The sequence below is a fragment of the Octodon degus genome, unplaced genomic scaffold (assembly GCF_000260255.1).
Source record: "Octodon degus isolate 3935 unplaced genomic scaffold, OctDeg1.0 scaffold00226, whole genome shotgun sequence".
Lineage (NCBI taxonomy): Eukaryota > Metazoa > Chordata > Mammalia > Rodentia > Octodontidae > Octodon > Octodon degus.
The window spans coordinates 132,566-150,503 of NW_004524802.1; the positions used below are offsets into that span (position 1 = coordinate 132,566).

The 17,938-nt window shown below is 55.4% G+C and overlaps 2 protein-coding genes across 9 annotated transcripts in view; both read right to left on the bottom strand.

The window, feature by feature from the left end:
- The window catches only part of Mta1 (metastasis associated 1), a 54,479-nt gene extending 50,717 nt beyond the window's left edge, over positions 1–3,762 (bottom strand). Inside the window, exons 1-2 of the mRNA XM_023705651.1 lie at positions 3,676–3,762; positions 3,494–3,536 (exon numbers count right to left, since the gene is read on the bottom strand). Of these exons, the coding sequence (XP_023561419.1) occupies positions 3,494–3,536; positions 3,676–3,762 (130 nt within the window). The remainder of the gene's footprint in view (positions 1–3,493; positions 3,537–3,675) is intronic.
- Positions 3,763–4,958: 1,196 nt separating this feature from the next.
- Positions 4,959–17,938, bottom strand: part of Pacs2 (phosphofurin acidic cluster sorting protein 2) — a 64,489-nt gene continuing 51,509 nt past the window's right edge. For 3 of the 8 annotated variants that reach the window (XM_023705644.1, XM_023705640.1, XM_023705637.1), the window contains 14 exons: positions 17,549–17,691; positions 16,055–16,187; positions 15,722–15,826; positions 15,405–15,511; positions 14,812–14,966; positions 14,048–14,158; positions 13,621–13,747; positions 12,827–12,859; positions 10,182–10,224; positions 9,310–9,352; positions 8,894–9,029; positions 7,849–8,075; positions 7,454–7,567; positions 4,959–6,796 (listed from right to left, as the gene is read on the bottom strand). In XM_023705644.1, coding sequence (XP_023561412.1) covers positions 6,678–6,796; positions 7,454–7,567; positions 7,849–8,075; positions 8,894–9,029; positions 9,310–9,352; positions 10,182–10,224; positions 12,827–12,859; positions 13,621–13,747; positions 14,048–14,158; positions 14,812–14,966; positions 15,405–15,511; positions 15,722–15,826; positions 16,055–16,187; positions 17,549–17,691 — 1,596 coding nt within the window. In that variant the 3' untranslated portion in view covers positions 4,959–6,677. The remainder of the gene's footprint in view (positions 6,797–7,453; positions 7,568–7,848; positions 8,076–8,893; positions 9,030–9,309; positions 9,353–10,181; positions 10,225–12,826; positions 12,860–13,620; positions 13,748–14,047; positions 14,159–14,811; positions 14,967–15,404; positions 15,512–15,721; positions 15,827–16,054; positions 16,188–17,548; positions 17,692–17,938) is intronic. The other 5 variants (XM_023705643.1, XM_004645366.2, XM_023705639.1 and 2 more) reach the window with 4 other exon arrangements.

Sequence of the window (17,938 nt, forward strand, 5' to 3'; positions counted from 1 at the left end):
TAGCCAGATGTAGTAGTATAATACCAGCACTCTGAGAGTTTGAAGGTAGGAGAATCACAAATTCAAGCCCAGCTTGGACAATTTAGTGACTTAGATCCTAACTCAAAAAAATAAAAGTGTGGGCTGCGGAGACAGCTCAGTAGAATAAGTGCTTGCCTGGCAAGCACAGGATCCTGAATTCAATCCCCAGCACCACACAAACAAACAAACAAACAAACAAACAAACAAAAAGTATATGTGGCATAGTGCTAGGTCCTGAGTTCTATCTCCAGCACCCCTCCCCAAATTAAGTATGCCCATCCAATAATATGGTACACATTTCCACAAAATCTTGTTAAGTTATTCAGTAGTACTTCGTGTTAGCTTTGTGTTTTCTTCCTCCCTCCCCCACCTTTTTTCTATCTTTTGTGGTACTGGGGATTGCACCTGAGGCCTTTTCACTTTGTCTTTTAGAGACAGGGTCTCACTATGCAGTTCAGACTGGCCTTGAACTCACAGTGACCCTCCTGCCTCAGGCTATCAAGTGCTGAGATTATAGATGTGTGCCACCATGCCTGGTTGGACCTAGGGCCTTATACATGCTAGACAAATGTTCTACCATCAAGTGATATCTGCAACACTTTTTGGTTTTTTAATTTTTTTTTTTTGAAATAGGGTTTCAGTGAGTGGCTCAGGTGGGCCTTAAACCTGCAGTTCTGCTGCCTCAGCTATCTAAGTAACTGGGACTATAGGTGAGCACCGCAACATTGAAACAACCAGATTTTAGGGATTTCATAGTACATGTTGTTACAGTAAATGGGATCCTTTCCTATTGCGGTTTCTGGTTGCTTATTTTTAGTATATTGAAATTACTAAATTTCGGGGCTGGGGAGATGGCTCTGTGGACTAAAGCACCTACTTAGAACAAGCTTAGCAAAGCACAGGGACTGCGGTTCAATCCCCCAGTACCACATGCCAGCCAGCCCTGCCCCCTGGTGGGCTGAGCTGGCCACACACACACACACACACACACACACACAAATAAATAAAATTTTTAAAAAAACTTTGTTTAAAAAAAAAGAAATTACTAAATTTCAAATGGTAATCATACAATCAACCTTCCTCTTTCATGTGCATATATTTAACTGACTTGAGATTTTCTAAGTAGGCAATACATTTCTGTAAATGGTGACAATTTAGTCTTTCCTATCCAGATATTTATACTATCTTAGGGTGGTTTTTTTTTTTTTTTTGGTGGAACCAGGGATTGAACTCAGGGCCCTGCACTTGCCAGGCAAGTGCTTATTCCACTAAGCCATCTCCCAAGCCCCCTACCTTAGTTTTCATGACTGGTAGTCAAAGGTGTGTGACACAAATCCCTGTCTGCTGGGATCAAAACAGGAATTAAGTGTTTAATATTTTGATTGTGATATACAGAATCATGTAATGCCTCCAGAGAACCTATGCTGGCAAGTATTTCTGGTCATGAACATAACATCGCTGCTTCTTCTGCAGGGTTTTTTTTTTTTTTTCCAGAACTGGGGATTGAACTCAGGCCCTTGCGCTTGCCAGGGAAGCGCTTATTCCACTGAGCCATCTCCCTGTCCCCTCTTCTGAAGTTTTAAAGTTCCTCTCTAACAGGTTTTGCATAGTTTCTAACGTTACTCCTGTTGTCCAATGTGAATAGGCCTTCTTCACTAGTTAATCTCCTCAAGCCTGCTGTTGTATCTACATGGACTATACCTGTCTTCTCCTTCTAAGTCTGTTTACATGCATAGATTCCAGTCAGTTCTTCCAGACTAACCAAGACAGTCACACATCTTCCAATGGGCTGGGCTTCAGGAGGCCAGTGCTCCTGGGCTGCTCGCTCACTCGGGAAGATGAGGCTGGAATTAGGTATGTGGGTGGAGGGAGGTACCCCACTTCTGTTCCTTCCCACTCAACCCTTCCCCCAGTTTTCTGTGTTGTGGCTCCCATCTCACTTCAAGCTCTCTGCAAGCACGTGGCTGGATTGTCAGGAAGCATAAGTCCTGTGTCTGGAGCTCTGCCCACTGCTCTGGGCTGGACAGCTGGGGACCACCTGCTGGGGTGGTCTCCTTGGCCTCTAGCCTCAGCTCCAGGTTGCTGTCTTCTGTGAACATGCGTCCAGCTATGTGTGTGGCACTGAGGCCCATGTCAAGCACAGCAGAGGAGGTGGCTCTGGGGGCTCAGACTTAAAGAGGGAGGGATGAAGTACTTATACTCGATGGGCTAGGGTACCTGAGGAGGTGACACCTAAGAGGAGACCCGTTGTGGAAAGACCCTGAAGAACATTCTACGCCTGGGGAACAAACACGAGACACCTCATAAGATGAAAAGAGTACAACCTAGGTACCTCTCAGGGCCACAGCCAGCAGCAGGGCTAGAGGACAGTGAAGGGACAAGGCCCAGGAACATCACATAGGAGCCAAACTCAGAGGAGGATCATGGTGTCAGACACTGCAGCAACTCCCTGTCCCAGGCAGCATCCCAGTGTAGATCTAGTGTTTCCTTCTATCCCTGCCTCTTCAGCCAGAGGGCCCTGTGTTCTTCACCCCCACCACTCAGGATGGAAGCCACACATCCATCTTCTTGAGCAGTCCTCACCAGGTGGCTGTGCTGGCACCTGTGGTCTAGACTGCCTGTCACAGAGTGTTGGCCTCACAAAAGCTGAGGCATCTCCTAGCTGGTTGTCACACAGGTCAGCCTGGCACCCTTTCAGAGATCTCAAAGGCACTGGGTAATAGAGGACACGCCTAGGAAGGCGTAACATGGCCACACAGCTGGGAGCTAGATTCTTTCTCTGCTTCTTCTAACCTAGTGATCACATCTGCAGACACATGCACAGCAGCACACGGCCTGGCAGGCTCCCCACAGTGGCCTGGCTACAAGATCAGAAGCTTCTTGAGTATTTGTCTGGTCCCAGGCTGGACCATCTGGCTGGGCTTGGACCCCTCCCAAAGTAGAACCACACAGACGGTCTGGCTTTTTCTGCCTATGGCATGTCTCCAGGTGTACACAGCTGGATCTGTTCCTCTCTCCACTACTATTATGTGTAAACCACATTCACTACTTGCTGTCCAGGGGTGGGGTACAGGGGATTTGCTTCTAGCCTGGGGTTGTCACAGGCAGAGCTACCAAGTGTTTCAGTCACAGCTGCCTACCTGGTCAGGAGGGCACTCTGCTGTGGCGAGCTCATTCTCTCTGCCACTTCAGAACACCTTCTGTACTAAGAATGGTGCAGGCGGTGGGCACTGGGTGATAACAGGCACTGGTGAGGAATGTGACAGGTTTGTCTTGCACCCTCTTCTGGCCTCACTGTACTCAGCAGGGAGAGGCAAACAGGGTATAAGCTATCTTGGTGCCTATCCAGCAATGGGCAGAGCCTCTCACCTTTCACCACAGTACCCTTCGGGTCTCTCCTTGGGCTCGAGGCCCCTCGTCTATTCCCTGAAACCAGCCCCGCCCCAGCCTCCTTCCAGAGCCTCCTGCTTACCCAGTCCTGTGTCTGCAGTCCTTGTTGAGCGTTGCCCTGGGCTCTAGGCTGGCCCCAGGCTGCCATTGGGCTGCAAGGGTGAGGGGGCTGCCTGCACTCCTCAGGATGCTGTGACTGCCAGGTCCTCCCCGGGGGACACATCTGCCTGTTGTCCATCTCTACTCCTGCAGGTGGGTCTGCACCTTGGGACTCTGGGGGTGGAGCAGCATAGAGTAGGGGTGGGTCCCCAGCTCCCAAGAGGCAGCAAGGTGAAACTCTGTTGTGAGCATCTTCCAGCCCCTGCCCAGTTCCTTGCCCCCAGAGGGGGCTTCGGGGTGATCTGCTCCCACAGCCCTTGACCCCTGAGGTGGAGGGAGATACTGCCTTTCAGTGCCTCAGTCCTGCCCAGTGCAGACCCGCAGACCAGCTTTGCACGGCCTCCCCGGTTCCCTCGAGGGGTGCCAGCCCTCAGCTGCCTGCCTGCCTGCCTGCCTGCCTCCCTCCCTCCTATGAGCTCTCCTCCAAACTCACACACCTACAACCAGGGCCACAACCCTCCTTCCCACCCGCTCCCGGGGTCTGCTCCGCGGAGGGTACAAGGAAGCCAGGGAGTGTCCCGGCGGACTCACAGAGGGGGGAGGGGTCCCAGGGACGGAGAGGGATGGGACCTATAGGGTCGAGGACAAAGGGGGCGGGGCCTTGGGGACGACGACCGAGCCTGCGGGGACGCGACACAGCGCCGAGTCTGTGCGGCGGGAGACAGAGGAGGACGAGTCTATGCGGTTCAGGAAGCGGGTACCACGGAGGAGCACCAAACGGCAGGCCAAGAGCGCCGCGCAACGGCGGCCCGCGGGGAGGGCCCTTGCCCGAGGAGCTCCCGCCCCGCGCCCCGCGCCCCGCCCGAGCTTCCGCTTCCGCCCCGCGCCCTCGTGTCGTGGCAGAGAAGAAGCAGAGCAGCGAGCGGCAAGAGTGCCTTCAGTTTATTAATGTCGCTTCAGCACCTTAGAGTCGTCCACATGGGACAGATTAGCGTCTGCTATTTACATTAATCCTGCTTCCCATTAAAAAAATTAGCAACACGTAACACCGTAGACACCAAACAGTCACTGCGAGCTGGGCGCAGCCCGAGCCCCCGGGGACCTCGGCGCCGGAAGGGACGAAGACAAGGCCATGGTCAGCGGCTGCCGGCCTGGCCCGGTCCGGCCCGGCCGTGACTGGTAGGGCTGGGAAGCCCACCTCCCGCCTCCCACTGCCCCGGTCACATCAGCTGTCAGATGGCTTTGGCTTCTCACCCCTCCAGAGGTCAAAGTGCTTTTCCATGAATCCGTAGAACAGCTCGATGAGGTAGGCAGGGGAAATGAAACCATCCCTCCAACTGACGGAACCAAGGGGAGGGGAGCATAGCCCAGGTGTCCATCCGCACTGCTGCAGTTGAGACCTCACAGCACTCGACACGAGGACAGAGGGGCGCCTTCTCTGTAGTTGCTGGACGCAGGTTCCACCCAGACCCTCTCCACTCTCCTTACCTGAGCAAGGGTGGGGCTGTGGAGCCAATCCCAGGGGAGGTGGTCTCCCAGGAAGGGCTGCCCACAGCAAGGTGCCTAGGCAGCTCCTTTCCTACCAATGTGATTTTTAGGAAGAAACTGGGTAAGAAGATACAATAGGCTCTGAAGGCCTTGACACTGAGCTAGCCTGATCCCTTTCTCCAGAGGCTATCTGCCAGGCAGTGCCTCAGGCTCTACTCCTAGGTGACCGGGGAGCCACAGGGGTTAATCAGAAGGACGTTCTCAGGCTGTCCAAGATTTGCATCCAGGGCACTGGGGCAGAACCCAGACCTAGTTGCTATCCCCAGGGTTCCCCCCCTGGACAAACTGTTCAGCCACCTGAGAAGGGAACAGGTAAGCAGGTAGATAACTGGTGAGGAAATGGACCACCCTCTTCCCAGGAAAATGGAGACTCCTCTGTGACTAAGCCAGTCCTGCAGTTGGGCACTGTTTTCTGAGTAAGCTTATACAGCTCTCAAGACACCAGGCCCAGAGCTTCTGGGAGGGTCACTAGTTGGTGTTTTTTTTGCGGAACCGGGAATTGAACTCAGGTCCTTGTACTTGCCAGGCAAGCACTTACTCTACTGAGCTATTTCCCCGGCAGGGAGGGTCACTAGTGTTCATAGCCAAGGAAGAGGCTAGGTGGCCTTTCTTAGGAGACCCCAGGTGTGAACTTCGTGGGGGAGGCAGCACTGAGCTGTCATCTGCTGGGGCTGGCTGTCAGGTGGACAGCCTTCTCATTCATGGGCGAGTTAGGGTAGGGCTTCCCCCAGGGTAGGGTCCTAATGCAACATGCTGCTCTCAGGAGTTTGGCCAGGAGGGCCCCAGCACTGCAAGTGTGCCTGGCCCTGTGACAGGCCAGCCTGCCTGACCTCCCTCTGCCCACACAGTTGCTGAAGGTCTTCCATGGACACCTGCTCACCAGGTGACCAGAGTCCTGGATCCCAACCCAGATACCAGCAGAACCAGAACCAGTCCTGGACAGCAGGCAAGTGGGGTGTGCAAATGGTACAGCAGAACAGCCTGGACAGTGGGCTATCTGTAGGGAACCTCTGGGACTGACAAAGTCTGCACAGCCTCAGTCTCTGACCAGTGAGGGGCTGGAGTAGGGCAAGACCTGCTGGGGACTTCAGAAGAGCAACTGTTTGGCAGCTATACAGTAACGTGTATTTGAGAGCATTAGAAAGATCTGCTACTATAAAACCTCTGCTTGGAGGCTGGAGTTTATTGGGAGCCCCACATGGGTGGTCCTGGGATTGGGGGTGTCCTCTGTCAGGAAGCTGAGCATGCCTGCAACCTTTGGCCTCTTGCCACCAAGCTCAAAGCTTCCAGAGGAAGCAGTATCCTGGCTTCTGGAAAGGGCAGGACTCAGGCAGAACCCTCCTTGCTGTAGGCTCTGGGGGCTCCTGCAGATGAAGCAAAACCTCTCTGGGCCCCACAGCCTTGCATTTGCTGGGCCAAATGTCTGGTTAATAAGCAGAGCGATTACTCAGCACCCAGCAGGGAGCTGACCTTAGTTTCCAGCTGTGAGCACATTCGGACTTAAGACTGTTTCTTTGTGTTTTTAAGGATCTGTCTTTGTAGTAAACTCAAATGTTAACAGAAACATGGGCCTCTCCGTGGTCCTGTGTGGTCCTGTGGTGGCCTCTCGGTGAGTAGGGCTAGAAGGTGGCCTTGGAGTGTCCGAAGATGCAGATGGGGAAGTGCTTCACATGCGAGGACCATTGGGCGGCCAGCTGGAAGAACTTGACATCACTGCACTCCACGCCGTCGATGAGGACTGTGGGAGAGGGCTGCCTGACTGCCTGACCACCCTACCCACCCAGCCCACGGCCTCCCTGCGGGCCAGAAGTTGAAGGAGCCCAAACCTGGAGGCACAGATTGCCCAGGAGCCTTGATTGCCAGGCCCTTCCTGATGCCTGCCCTCTATGAACAAGAGAAGTTTGGCCAGCGGTTAAGCAGAAGCTGCTGCCAACAAGTTCCTGCCCATAGGGGTCAGGTGTGAGACCCCCAAACCCACTGAAAACACCTCCACCTGAAAGTTGCTATGGCCAGACCGGGCTGGCCGCCATCTAGGGGCCATCAGACTTGGCTCACAGAAAGGAAAACAGAGAGATCCATGTTCTGGATCGGTTCCTTGGGAGGACCCTCTGTCAAACACTTGGAAATGCACAAATCAGTTCTTGAAAAATGTAGAAAGAATTAAAAATTATTTAAATTGGAAAAGCTGTTTGGTGCACTCAAGTGCCTGCTTCATTGGGAGGTATTCTGAGTATGAACTGTGTAATGTGTGTTTTGTAGCAAAACTGGCAGTTTTTGTGCTGGATTTTAAAAGTCACCCCAAGAGCCACCCTCTGCTCTGCTTTTGTTCTATACACAGAACTAAATGAGACCATGGGTCACAGACCAGACCCGACATCCCGGCCACCGTGCTCACCCCGCAGCATGTTCTGCTGGTGCTTGGCTGTGCAGATCAGGCGGCTGATGCCCTCGATACACTGGCTTTTGGATTCCACGTCCTTGTCTTTCGTTTTCTTGGGCAAAAACATCACTGGGAGGAAAAGGGCCCTATTGTGGCCTACTGCTCCCTTAGCCCAGCTGGCCAGAGCTCCCCCAGGTGAGCAGGGCAGGAGGGCTGCTCAGGCTCCCTGTGTGCCGAGGCCCGGGGGCTGTGCCATCCAGCATGCTGTCCAGCCTCCACTCTGAGGTCTGCCTTGGGCCCCTCAAGTTTACTGGGAACCATACAAGTGTACTGGTGGGTGACATCTCCCAGTCACCAAGGGGTATCCCCTCCCACTGTCCAGCCCTGATCAGCCCACCTCCCCACCTCACCCTTCTTGTTCTTCTCCTTGGTGACCACAGTCATGGACATGGTAGGTGTGGCTGTGGCATCGCCACTGCTGGGCAGCCTGCTGACCTGGAGGGACCGGAAAGTGCACTTGAGCGTGTTTTTGGTGGTGGGCAGGTCCTTCTTCTCGGCATCCCTCTTCCTGTCTGCAGGAGGTGCTGCTGTCCAGTAATCCACCTGTAGTCCCATGAGCTCGGCGCCGACACCTTGGCTGTGAAAGGCAGAGTAAGGTGCTCACACCCACAGCTGCCATTCTGGGGATGGCAGAATTGCTGTCACAGGCAAAGGTCTGGCCAATACCTGTCTCAATGTGCTGGCCATGGACTACAGGATATTCTGTAGAGCCATTTACATGCGGGTTGGCTGGAATGCCTGTGGCCCTGGCACTGACACCATGAGAGACTGGCTGAGGAGTCTTGGATGAGAAGTTGGCATTGCCAGGGCCTTGAGGCCCATGGGGGGTACAAACACCCAGTGAAACCTGGCTCTCGGCTGGGGAGATGGCTCAGTAGAATAAGTGCTTCCCTGGCAAGCACAAGGGTCTGAGTTCAATTCCCTGGTTCCACAAAAAAAAAAAAAAAAAAAGAAAGAAAGAAACCTGGCTCTGGGTGAGCAGTGAGCCAGACCTAGGTGGTCTGGAAGCTGCCCCCAGTAGGGGGTTTGCAGAACCTATAGCTGCCCCACATCCTTCAGCCTTTTTTTTTTTTGCGGACCCGGGGATTGAACTCAGACCCTTGCGTTTGCCAGGCAAGCACTTATTCTACTGAGCCATCTCCCTGGCCCCCCTTCAGCCTTTCTTGGGAAAGGTGCCCTATGAAGAGTTGCAGGCAGGCTCCAAGTAGCCCAGTAGCCCATGAGCATTCACAACTCAGTAACGTCTGTCCCCCACAGCACACAGTGGAAAAGCTGGGCCCATTCCATTCTGGTTCTAGGTGGGGAGCCAGGACCTCTACCTCAGGGCTCTGATGGGCTGAACACATAGAGGCAGGTGTCAGCTCAGAACAAGCAAGGTGAGGCTATGCCATTTACCTAGGGGAGGATAGGCCTCCGCTCACTGATGGGGAGGACGGCGGGGTAGGTGAGGCCTCCTTGGCTGCAGGCGACGTGGACGGTGGAGTGGAGGAGAGCACACTGGGGCCTGAGGGGGCTGCATCATCTGAGTCACCTTTAGGAGAAGTCATAGACCAGCAGTGAGGCTGTGGGCAGGCCTGGGGACCAAGATCTGAAGAGATGGGTATAGCGCCTCTGGCAGCAGGGAAGAGTGGGTGCAGGCAGAGAGGCCTAGGCCAAGGATGGCAGGAGGTTCTTTCTTGTCCAGGAGTTTTGCATGGCCAAATGAGAAGTGGCAAGGCTGCACCAGGCCTTTAGGCTCAGGGTACCACTACGCTGTGGGACCATCTGAACCAAGGGCCTCACGTGAGGGCCTCAGGAAGAGATGAAGTTACCTGACGTGGCAGAGGATGGCTCCACAATCCCAACCTTCACAACCTGGAAAGACAGACATTGCTGCAGGCCATGGGTGTCAGCTGGCTCCCCGCCCTGCCTGGTCCCTACGGCTACCAAACTACCATGCCTAGGATCTAAGAGAAGATGGTGACTGGCTGGCCAAGACTAGGAGGCAGGCGTAAGGGACACACATCCTACATGCAGCCAGATGCCTGTGTGGGCTGAGAGGAACCACGCTAGACTTGTACTGTGCAGTGTGGTAGCCACTCTCCCCGAGGCTGTGTCACTTTAGTGAACTGACACTGTTTCATATGCGGCGATAGGCCAAGTGCCTGAGAGCACAGTGTATACTTGTCACCACACAGAGGCTCATGGGAGAGGCGTCTCTACGTGAATGCTGTCACTCCTGTGGTTCAGCTGCCATCCAGACCCCTTGCCTTCCTGGAAGCCATTGGTCTCACTATTGTAGGGCTTCCCAATAGACCCTTGGCTACAGTATACAATGACAAAGTGCTGGCCATACAGATGGGATTGGGAGGAAACATGAGGTGCCCTCAGTTTCCAGCAGGAGGAACCACAGCTTCAGCCCAGTCGGAGTAAGCTGGCCAGGCCCTCCCTTCCCCAACTCTTGCCCTGAGCTGTGATGCCAGGCCAGTACCGCCTGGGCCTGAGCCAATGCCCAGGGCAATGTGCATAAATGGGCACAGGCCCTTCCTAGATGGGTGCCACCCCCTTGGACATGGGAAGGGAGCGGTGGGCTTTGAGGCAGTCCAGGGCTCACGTGGGGAGGAGGCTGTGGGATACACGGGCCAATGCAAAAGCACTCTTAGGAAAGGCACCCTGGCCCAGTGGGTGTAGTGACGGTACTTACCCCAACAAAGGGAATGAACCTCTGGGAGGACTCTTCATCAGGGCTAAGAGCAAGGAAAACACACAGTCATGCTTCCCTCACACTGCCGCCAGCTTGCTCCTCGCCCTGTACCTCAGCAGCAGCCCCAAGCCCAGGATCCCAGGCCCTAGCCTGCCCCCTGGGACTCTGCCCAGCTTGACATGTTGGTCCCCCTGACAAGCTGCATGCAGGAAGGGAGAGGGGTCTTTACACCAGTGCAATCCGAATAAGCCTGAAAGGACAGAGCACAGGGCTCATGGGACTGTACTTTTCTACACAGGCTCCTGTCACATAGGTACCAGCCAGCTCAGCCCAATCCTGTCTGTTCATGCCACCCACCAAGTTGGTTCTCTGCTGGACCTGGAGCCACCCATGTCCCATAGATCTCAAACCTTGTGGAGGGTGGTCTGCACTGATTAGGGGTGGCTGCACCACAATCAGGGTGTAGAGGTCTCCTCCTGATGGTCTGGGAATTTCCAACTGCTCAGTTCAGGGACACCACTCAGAGACAGCCCTGTGCTGGGTACCACCCAGTAAATGGGCCTTTAAGGAGCAGCCTCTGGAGGGAGGCTGGGAAAGTATAGCTGCCTGCCCTGAGCACCTATGCCATCTCCATGTCCTCAGAGCCTGGTGGAGGTAGAGGACTCAGGCGCTTCAGGTGCCCACAAGCTGGGTCAGCAGCATTGGTGTGGTCCTGCCCACAATGCGTAAGCAGCTGCTGCCAGCTGAGGCAAGTCCTTGTAGGGAGCCGCTCTCTGTCCTCCATCTCCACCCTGAAGACCTGGCAGCAGCCTTGGGATGGAATGCCTACAGACTCTGTCTATACCACTATAGACGACAACCAAATTCCCAGCCTTCATTCCTTCTCTTAGGGAAGCAGCATCAAGAGAACCACCTGCTCTGTCCATCTCAAAAAACAAATAGTCTGTAACCTGGGCCCAGCTGCCCCTAGGTACAAGGGGCATCTCATGGGGTGGCCATCCACTGGGGTGTCTTCTGTCCCTGGGGGCAGGTTGGTGCATGGAAATCTCAGTGACAGCTGAGTCCCTTTGGGCCCAGATCAAAGTGGCAGATGGGTGGTGCTGCTCCCCAGCATGTGGAGAACTCCAACTCCCAGGGCGATTTGTCCTCTGCAGGGCCACGTGTGGCCAAGACACAGGAGACATTACAGCATGAGGAAGCGGCTAGAACTCAAAGCCAAGCTGCATCCTGGGCCATGCAGACACCAGCACAGGCATGACAGGGGTGACACCGAATTGCCACAAGGGCTCAATCCCAGATGTGGAGGGGCTCCTGCACTGTAGCACACAGGCTTCTGGAAAGTTAGGCTGGTTGGGCCCCAGAGACTGGCTGCAATATAAAGGGGGATCAAAGGCAGGCAGTCTGACCTCAGCCCAGCAACCCTCACAGGATAAGCCTGTTCCTGGCCAGCAGGTATTGTGTATGCAGGGAGAGCACAGGCAAAAGCAGCACCTTGGCAAGGCTGAGTAGTGCTGGGCAGGGCTCTGCTCTCTGCCCAGAATGCTAGGCTTCACTGGCACCCGTCCACACCATGTGCCGGTGTCACCTCTGTAAGGCGGCAGGATGGGAAGGGTTGGGTGGGAGTGTTACAGGGTCTCCTGTTGCTGGGCCAACTCTAACAGAAGCTACTGCTGCTGGGAGGGCACATGATGCAGATTCCAGAGACCACTGGCTGCACAGCCAGGTGACCAGGGTATAGGATGGAAGACATGATGGCTGGTCTTTCTCTGACTTGTGGGGCTTGTTTAGCAGGACAGTGTGGGTGCTCAGATCCCATGGCTGGAATGGCTAGAAGGTATTGTATCTGGTCTCTGACACTTCCTGTGCCAGGGTGAGGGCAGCTTCCCTAGGAGAACAGATGACCTGAGGCAGGAGCAGAAGACACAGCAAACCCACCTGGCCCAGGAAAGGGCACCTCTGGGGCTGCCTGGATTCATGCAGGCTGACATTCCCAAGTTTCCAGAGGGTGCAGCCATTCTTGGGGATAAAAGTGCTTTAACTCATGTGGGGGTTTCTGTGATGTGGCTGCGTTCCACAGAAAATGCCAAAAACCTCTCTCTGCCCTCTGCCAATCATGGAGCCAGACAAGGCTGAGAAGATGGTGGCTTGAGGAAAGATGTCCTCTACCAGCTCTGTGACCTCCCACCGTGATGTCTCTGCACAGTGGGGACCAATAACGATGTCTCCCTCCTGGGGCTGCACGCAGGTGGCCAAGTACATCAGCCTGGGGCAGAGCCCAGCATGAAGAGGTCCTGATCTCTGTGGCAATGGCCAGAGGTCAACACGGTCCTGGTGCCTACCTCTGGTTTAGCTGGAGCAATGCCACCCTGGCCTCAGAATCACAGACTTTCAGCGGTCTGGGCCTCCTCTAGCAGGCTCTGTGCAGGCCACACAGGCCCTAGAAACTGCAAGGCCACCCGCAGCTCCCACCTCATGCAGGGCTGGCAGAGGAGGCATCCCACTTGCTCCTCAGTGCACAGGGACCCTGCCTGAGGGTACCTCCTGCCTCCTAGGGCATCAGGGGAGGGGATTTGGGCACCGACTGCTAAACAAGCCCTAAAGACCAGCCTGGGACAGACAAGGGAGGACAGGCCAGACAGCTGTACCTTAGGGCAAAGTCAAAGTGAAAATGCCTTTTCCTTGCAGAAAGCCACCGAAGAGAAAACACAGACATGTTAGGGCACCTAAGGGTGCTGAGAGCTCTGCAGCACGGGAAACTCTACCTGCCCCCAGCTGAGTGAGCCCAGGGCCTGGCTTGGAAAAGGACCCATGCAGGCACACCACTTCCTCTCCACCAACAGTGAGCACAGGCTCAAGCCAGGACAGTACTGGCCATCCTCATGGACCTTACTGTACCTCACAGATCTTTAATTTAACTTTCAGTCTAGGGCAGGTGTTGAATGTTGCTTAGAAATCAGCAGCACACTGCTGTCTGCCCTCAGGGAATGAATGCAGAGTCTGCACATCCCTACATGGGTTCCTTTCACCCATCAAAGACTCAGTCTCTGTTCTGCTTGTGTGCAAGTGGGGCAGCTTGCAGGTCTGTCCAGAGGCTTGGCTAGCAGGGGGCCTAACACTGTAAGATGCCAGCACTTGGTGGTGGTGCGAGCCCAGCAGGACCTTTATCCACCTCATGCTTCTACTCTGGGCAACTGAGGACATACACTGACTGTTCAAGCAGTGAGACCAGGACCCATAAAGCCAAACCTTGGAACACTATATTGGAGAAACTCCAGCATATATAAAAAGAGGTGCTTAATTAAACCCAGCCCACAATCCTGGTCTGACTTGGGGTCAGCAGAGGCTCTGACAGTCCAGCTTGGCCCATTGGGCCAGTGTGGGCAGGAGGTCACAGAAGACATTGGCTGGTTGCAGCTGTGAGGTGGGCCCACGGCATTACCTCTTCTGCTTGTAGGTCAGCATGGCCTCAGCAATGGGCAGCTGGTGGGCACAGTTGGCACCTGCGATGTACTGGGTGATGCGCGACACGATGTCTGGTGTGTCCTGCACTGCACGAGGAGGTGGTGCTGGGTTGGCATTGGAGCGGCCAGGTGAGATCCGGGTTGCAGGGAGCAGTGTGTCACCCATGGTTCCAGAGTGGGTGGTGCAAGGCCTTCTCCCTAATGCATCAGACCTGCTCCCTGGAGCCTGGAGTCTTCCCAGCAAGCCTGAGGCTCAGCCTCACCTGCTGTCTGAGTCTTAGAAGGGCAAGGCACTTGGAGGCTCTTTTGGGAAGGGTCTCAGCAACAAGAAGCCCTTCTCCCAGTGCAGGGTCTATGGATACCAGGGGTGTTCCCTCCCTGACCCAATACTGCACCCAGTCTCACCTGCACTCTGGGCCTCCAGTTTATTGAACAGGTCTCTCCAGGCCAGGTCCTGGAAGAAGTTGTGGTAGCGGTAGTCCACGGAGCCCAGGTACCTGGCCACGGGGTGGGAACCTGTATGCCAGGGGAGCCATCACTGCATGGCTAGGCTGCCACCCCCCAGCTGCGTGTTCCTGGGCTCTCTGCTACACTGTCAGGCCCATCAGAGCTGTGAGGAATCCCACCTCCTGTAGCTCCCTACAAGGCTCCCAGGACACCAGTGTCTCACACTTGTCAACAGACTGGCCGTGTCTGCTTTGTAGCAGTGGGCACTGCACAGACCAGGGGAACCTCACCTCCCACAGGTCCCAGTAACTGAGAGGGCTAACTGGACCCTCCTTTTTATTTTTGATGATGGAGACCAGATCTGGAATCTAGAATCTCAGAGACTAACTAAGGTGACAGAAGCTCAGCACAGGCACTGCAGGGGCAATGGCTTTGTCCTCTGACCCAAAGGATAATCATGTCACTTTTCACTTAAATAAAACTAAACTACTGGGCTGGGGATATATGCTCAATAGCATAAGTGCCTGCCTGGCAACTGCAAGGTCCCCAGTTTGATCCCAGGTGTCACACACACACAAAAACTTAACTACTGAAGAGTACACTGTATCACACAGAAATTTTTAAAATAACAGAGACATACCACATTGGTGCCTCATCCCCGACCACAGCAGCTGAGCCATTTGAGCCCAGGTGTTGCTCAGTGGTCAGGAAACGGCCCTTACCCAGTGGGATGATGAGAAAGCGCATGTAGCCAAGCCAGTCAGGTGTCTTGTGGGACAACTGTTCCACGAAGAGCCGCAGGATGGCGCTGAGGTAATGCTGCGCTCCTGCCACTGCAATCTTCACTGGGGTCGGGGGCTGGGAATTGCAGTTGCAGCTACAACCCCAAGGTGGGTGAGGCAGAGAGGGGACAGACGCATCAGGGGAGGTGTCCCCTTCCCAAGGGCCACTCTGTTAAGCCCCAGGGAGGCCTGGATGCCCAGCTGCAGCTGCTTCTACAGTGACAACCCCAGAAAGTCACCAAACCCTGGACTCTGTACCCCTGGACACCTGAGGGGGACGGCGTCTGCCCAAGTGTGCCTGAAGCCAGCGCACAGTGACCACTGAACTTTGCTTTTCCCCTGGCTCGAGGCATCCACCCCAAACTGAAGCAAGGCCAGGACGTGGGGAGCCATTTCCCCCAGCTCCTCTCCCCCCAGGACAGGGAGTGCTCTCTGTCAAGGAAGTAGGCAGGGCTGGAGTGCCCAGCACTTGGGTGCCAAAGTGCTGGGCACCCAGCTCCCAGGGGACCCTGGGGAAGTTGTCACAGACTCACTATCTCTGTATCCGCGAGACAATGGTGCTGAAGGCTGCCTGGACATCAGCAGCGGAGCACGTGCACACCACAGGGAGTGTGTGCCTCTGCAGGACATCAGAAAGGAACTGGGCGGGATGGGCAGACATGGCCTCAGCACAGTGCCTGGTGCCCTTGTCCACTCCACCTTGGGTCCCACGGAGTCCATGGAGATCCATGCATGCCCAGGCAAACCTGGTTGCCAGGATCCCTGCTCCAGCTCTGCACCCGGGAGGAGGTGCATGGCAGGGCCCTGCTCAGCTGTGTTGCATGACCCCACCTCCAGAGGCTGCTCCTACCTGCCCCTGCCAGTCAGAGGTATTGACAAGAATGATGTTCTCAGGGAGCTGGTCGTCAGAGATAAGGATGTGGTTCAGCTGGTCATACACAGTCTTCCTGGGGATCTGTAAACACCAAGCCCGTCCACACCAGGAGACTGCAAATGCCCAAGCCTTTTCCTCTAGCCTGGTGCCTCTGCATGTGCTGCAGCCAGCAGTCGTGGAAGCCAGGGGACAGGTGGACAGCTGCCCACCATGCACTCAGACCACCCTGCATGGTGACCCATCCCACCTACAGTGAGCACTTCTGACAGGCCCTCCAGATGGGCTCCCAGGACGCTGTCCCCACTACACCTGCAGCTGGCTCCTCGTGTCTGGGCAGCGCTCATTGTCTAGGCTGTTGGCCCGCTCATTCTGTGGTCGTGCTGGCTGCCGCTCCTTCAGGGATGTGCTCCGGCCCCGGCGGCCAGCTGGCTTCGTCTCAGACCTATGGGAGCCAGGGCAGGCTGGGGAGTTGTGGGGCAGTGGGGCAGGGCAAAGCAGGGCAAACCACAAGCTCATACATGCTGCACACTGTGTTACACCAGGAAAGACAGCCACCCAGAGCTCCAACTCTATGAAGTCATGAGCAGTGACACAGGACCACAACTGGGCATCTGTATAGCACCCGGTGCTCAGCTCCATTTCCTCATCTGTGACCTGGCAGGGGACCTCAGGGAATGGAGGAACGGCAGGAGTGGAGCCATGTGCCACTCCAGACCTATATGTGCAACGCTGATGGGTAAATGCCAGTGCCCAGACTCTGCCTTGAAAGCCTGGATATAACAGGAATATATACATGAGCCTGAGTGTTGAGGGTGGTACCTCTGACCTAGTGCCTTTTACAGCGTCAGTGGGAGCAGCACCCGTGGGGTGTGTGTGTGTGTGTGCGTGTGTGTGTGTGCACATGTGTGTCTAGGGCCATGGGTCTGATGCAGGTGGCTTCTATGAATGGATCCACATAGTAATGGGGTTGGTGAGCAGCATTTAAAGCTGATGTAGAGGCCATGATACGAGAGGTCTGGCTTTGGTCAGGGTAAACAGTTGCCCCCAAGACCCCTCACATATGTGCCATGAGACCAGGTGGGTGTCCCAACGCAGGAGAAGAGCAGGGGCACTGAGCTTATGGCTAGAGAAGCCAGAGCCCGAGACAGCAGCAGGACACCCACAGTAGCTCTGCTGTGCCTCCAGGGTGGGTTGTGTCTCAGACAGTGGTATTGAGGGAAGCCAGGAGCTAAGACAAAAGCATCAGCTCTGGAAGGCTCCAGCTTCAGAACAGCCAGTCCTGGAGGTGATGTGAGGAGCTGGGTCGGGTGGAACCTATGCTAGGAAGGGTCATCAGAGGCAGGGGATGCCACGTGCCTCCAGGAAACAAGGCCAAGGAGAGGGTCTTGGCATGCCCCAGCCTGGATACTTGGAGACTGTGCCCCTGGTCTGGCCCAAGCATACCAGGGCAGGGCCCTATCACCATAAGACCTTCCACCCATGGACACCCAGATGCCTCCCAGTTGGGACTATCCTGGCCATTGACTGACCAGGGCTCAGACCCTTCCCTCCGGCTTGTTGCTGCCTCCAGCCCTGTCCAGCAGACCCTCACAAGGAACTGCCATTGCCATCAGCCTCCTTGTGCATCCTGTGCCCTTTCCTGTCCACCCTAGCATCCTGGGGATGGCAGCATGGGACAGGAGACTCCTCTCGGCTACACTGGCCTACAGGGTTACAGGCCAGCAGAAAACTGGGTGGAGGCCTGTGCTTCCTCATGTGGGCCTTAACGGTGCCCACCCATCTGCTGCCCTTGCAGACTCAAACCTGGTAGATGAGATGACAAGTGATTCTGTCTTGGTGATCCTCCCACTGGGTGGCAACTTCTCAGTAAACACATCCAGTGTGGAGGTCTCAGCCTCAGGGCTGTCCTCAGGCAGTTCTGCCGGCTCCCGTGAGGCTGGTGTGCTCTAATGGGCAGAGAAGGGAGCTGCATGCACAAACCTGGCCTGGAAATGCTCGCCCTCTGGAGTCTTCTTCCACCCTTACCTGTGGCTGTGCTCATCTTCCAGCCACAGAGCTCCTGGCCCAGCACCAAAGGGAGGCGTGGTCCCCAGGAAGACCCCTCCCAAGGGCGCCAGGAGCAGGCCTGCTGCTCCGGAACCACGTGTGGCTGCAACACTGGGTTATCGCCATCCCCCATGGCTCCGATCAACT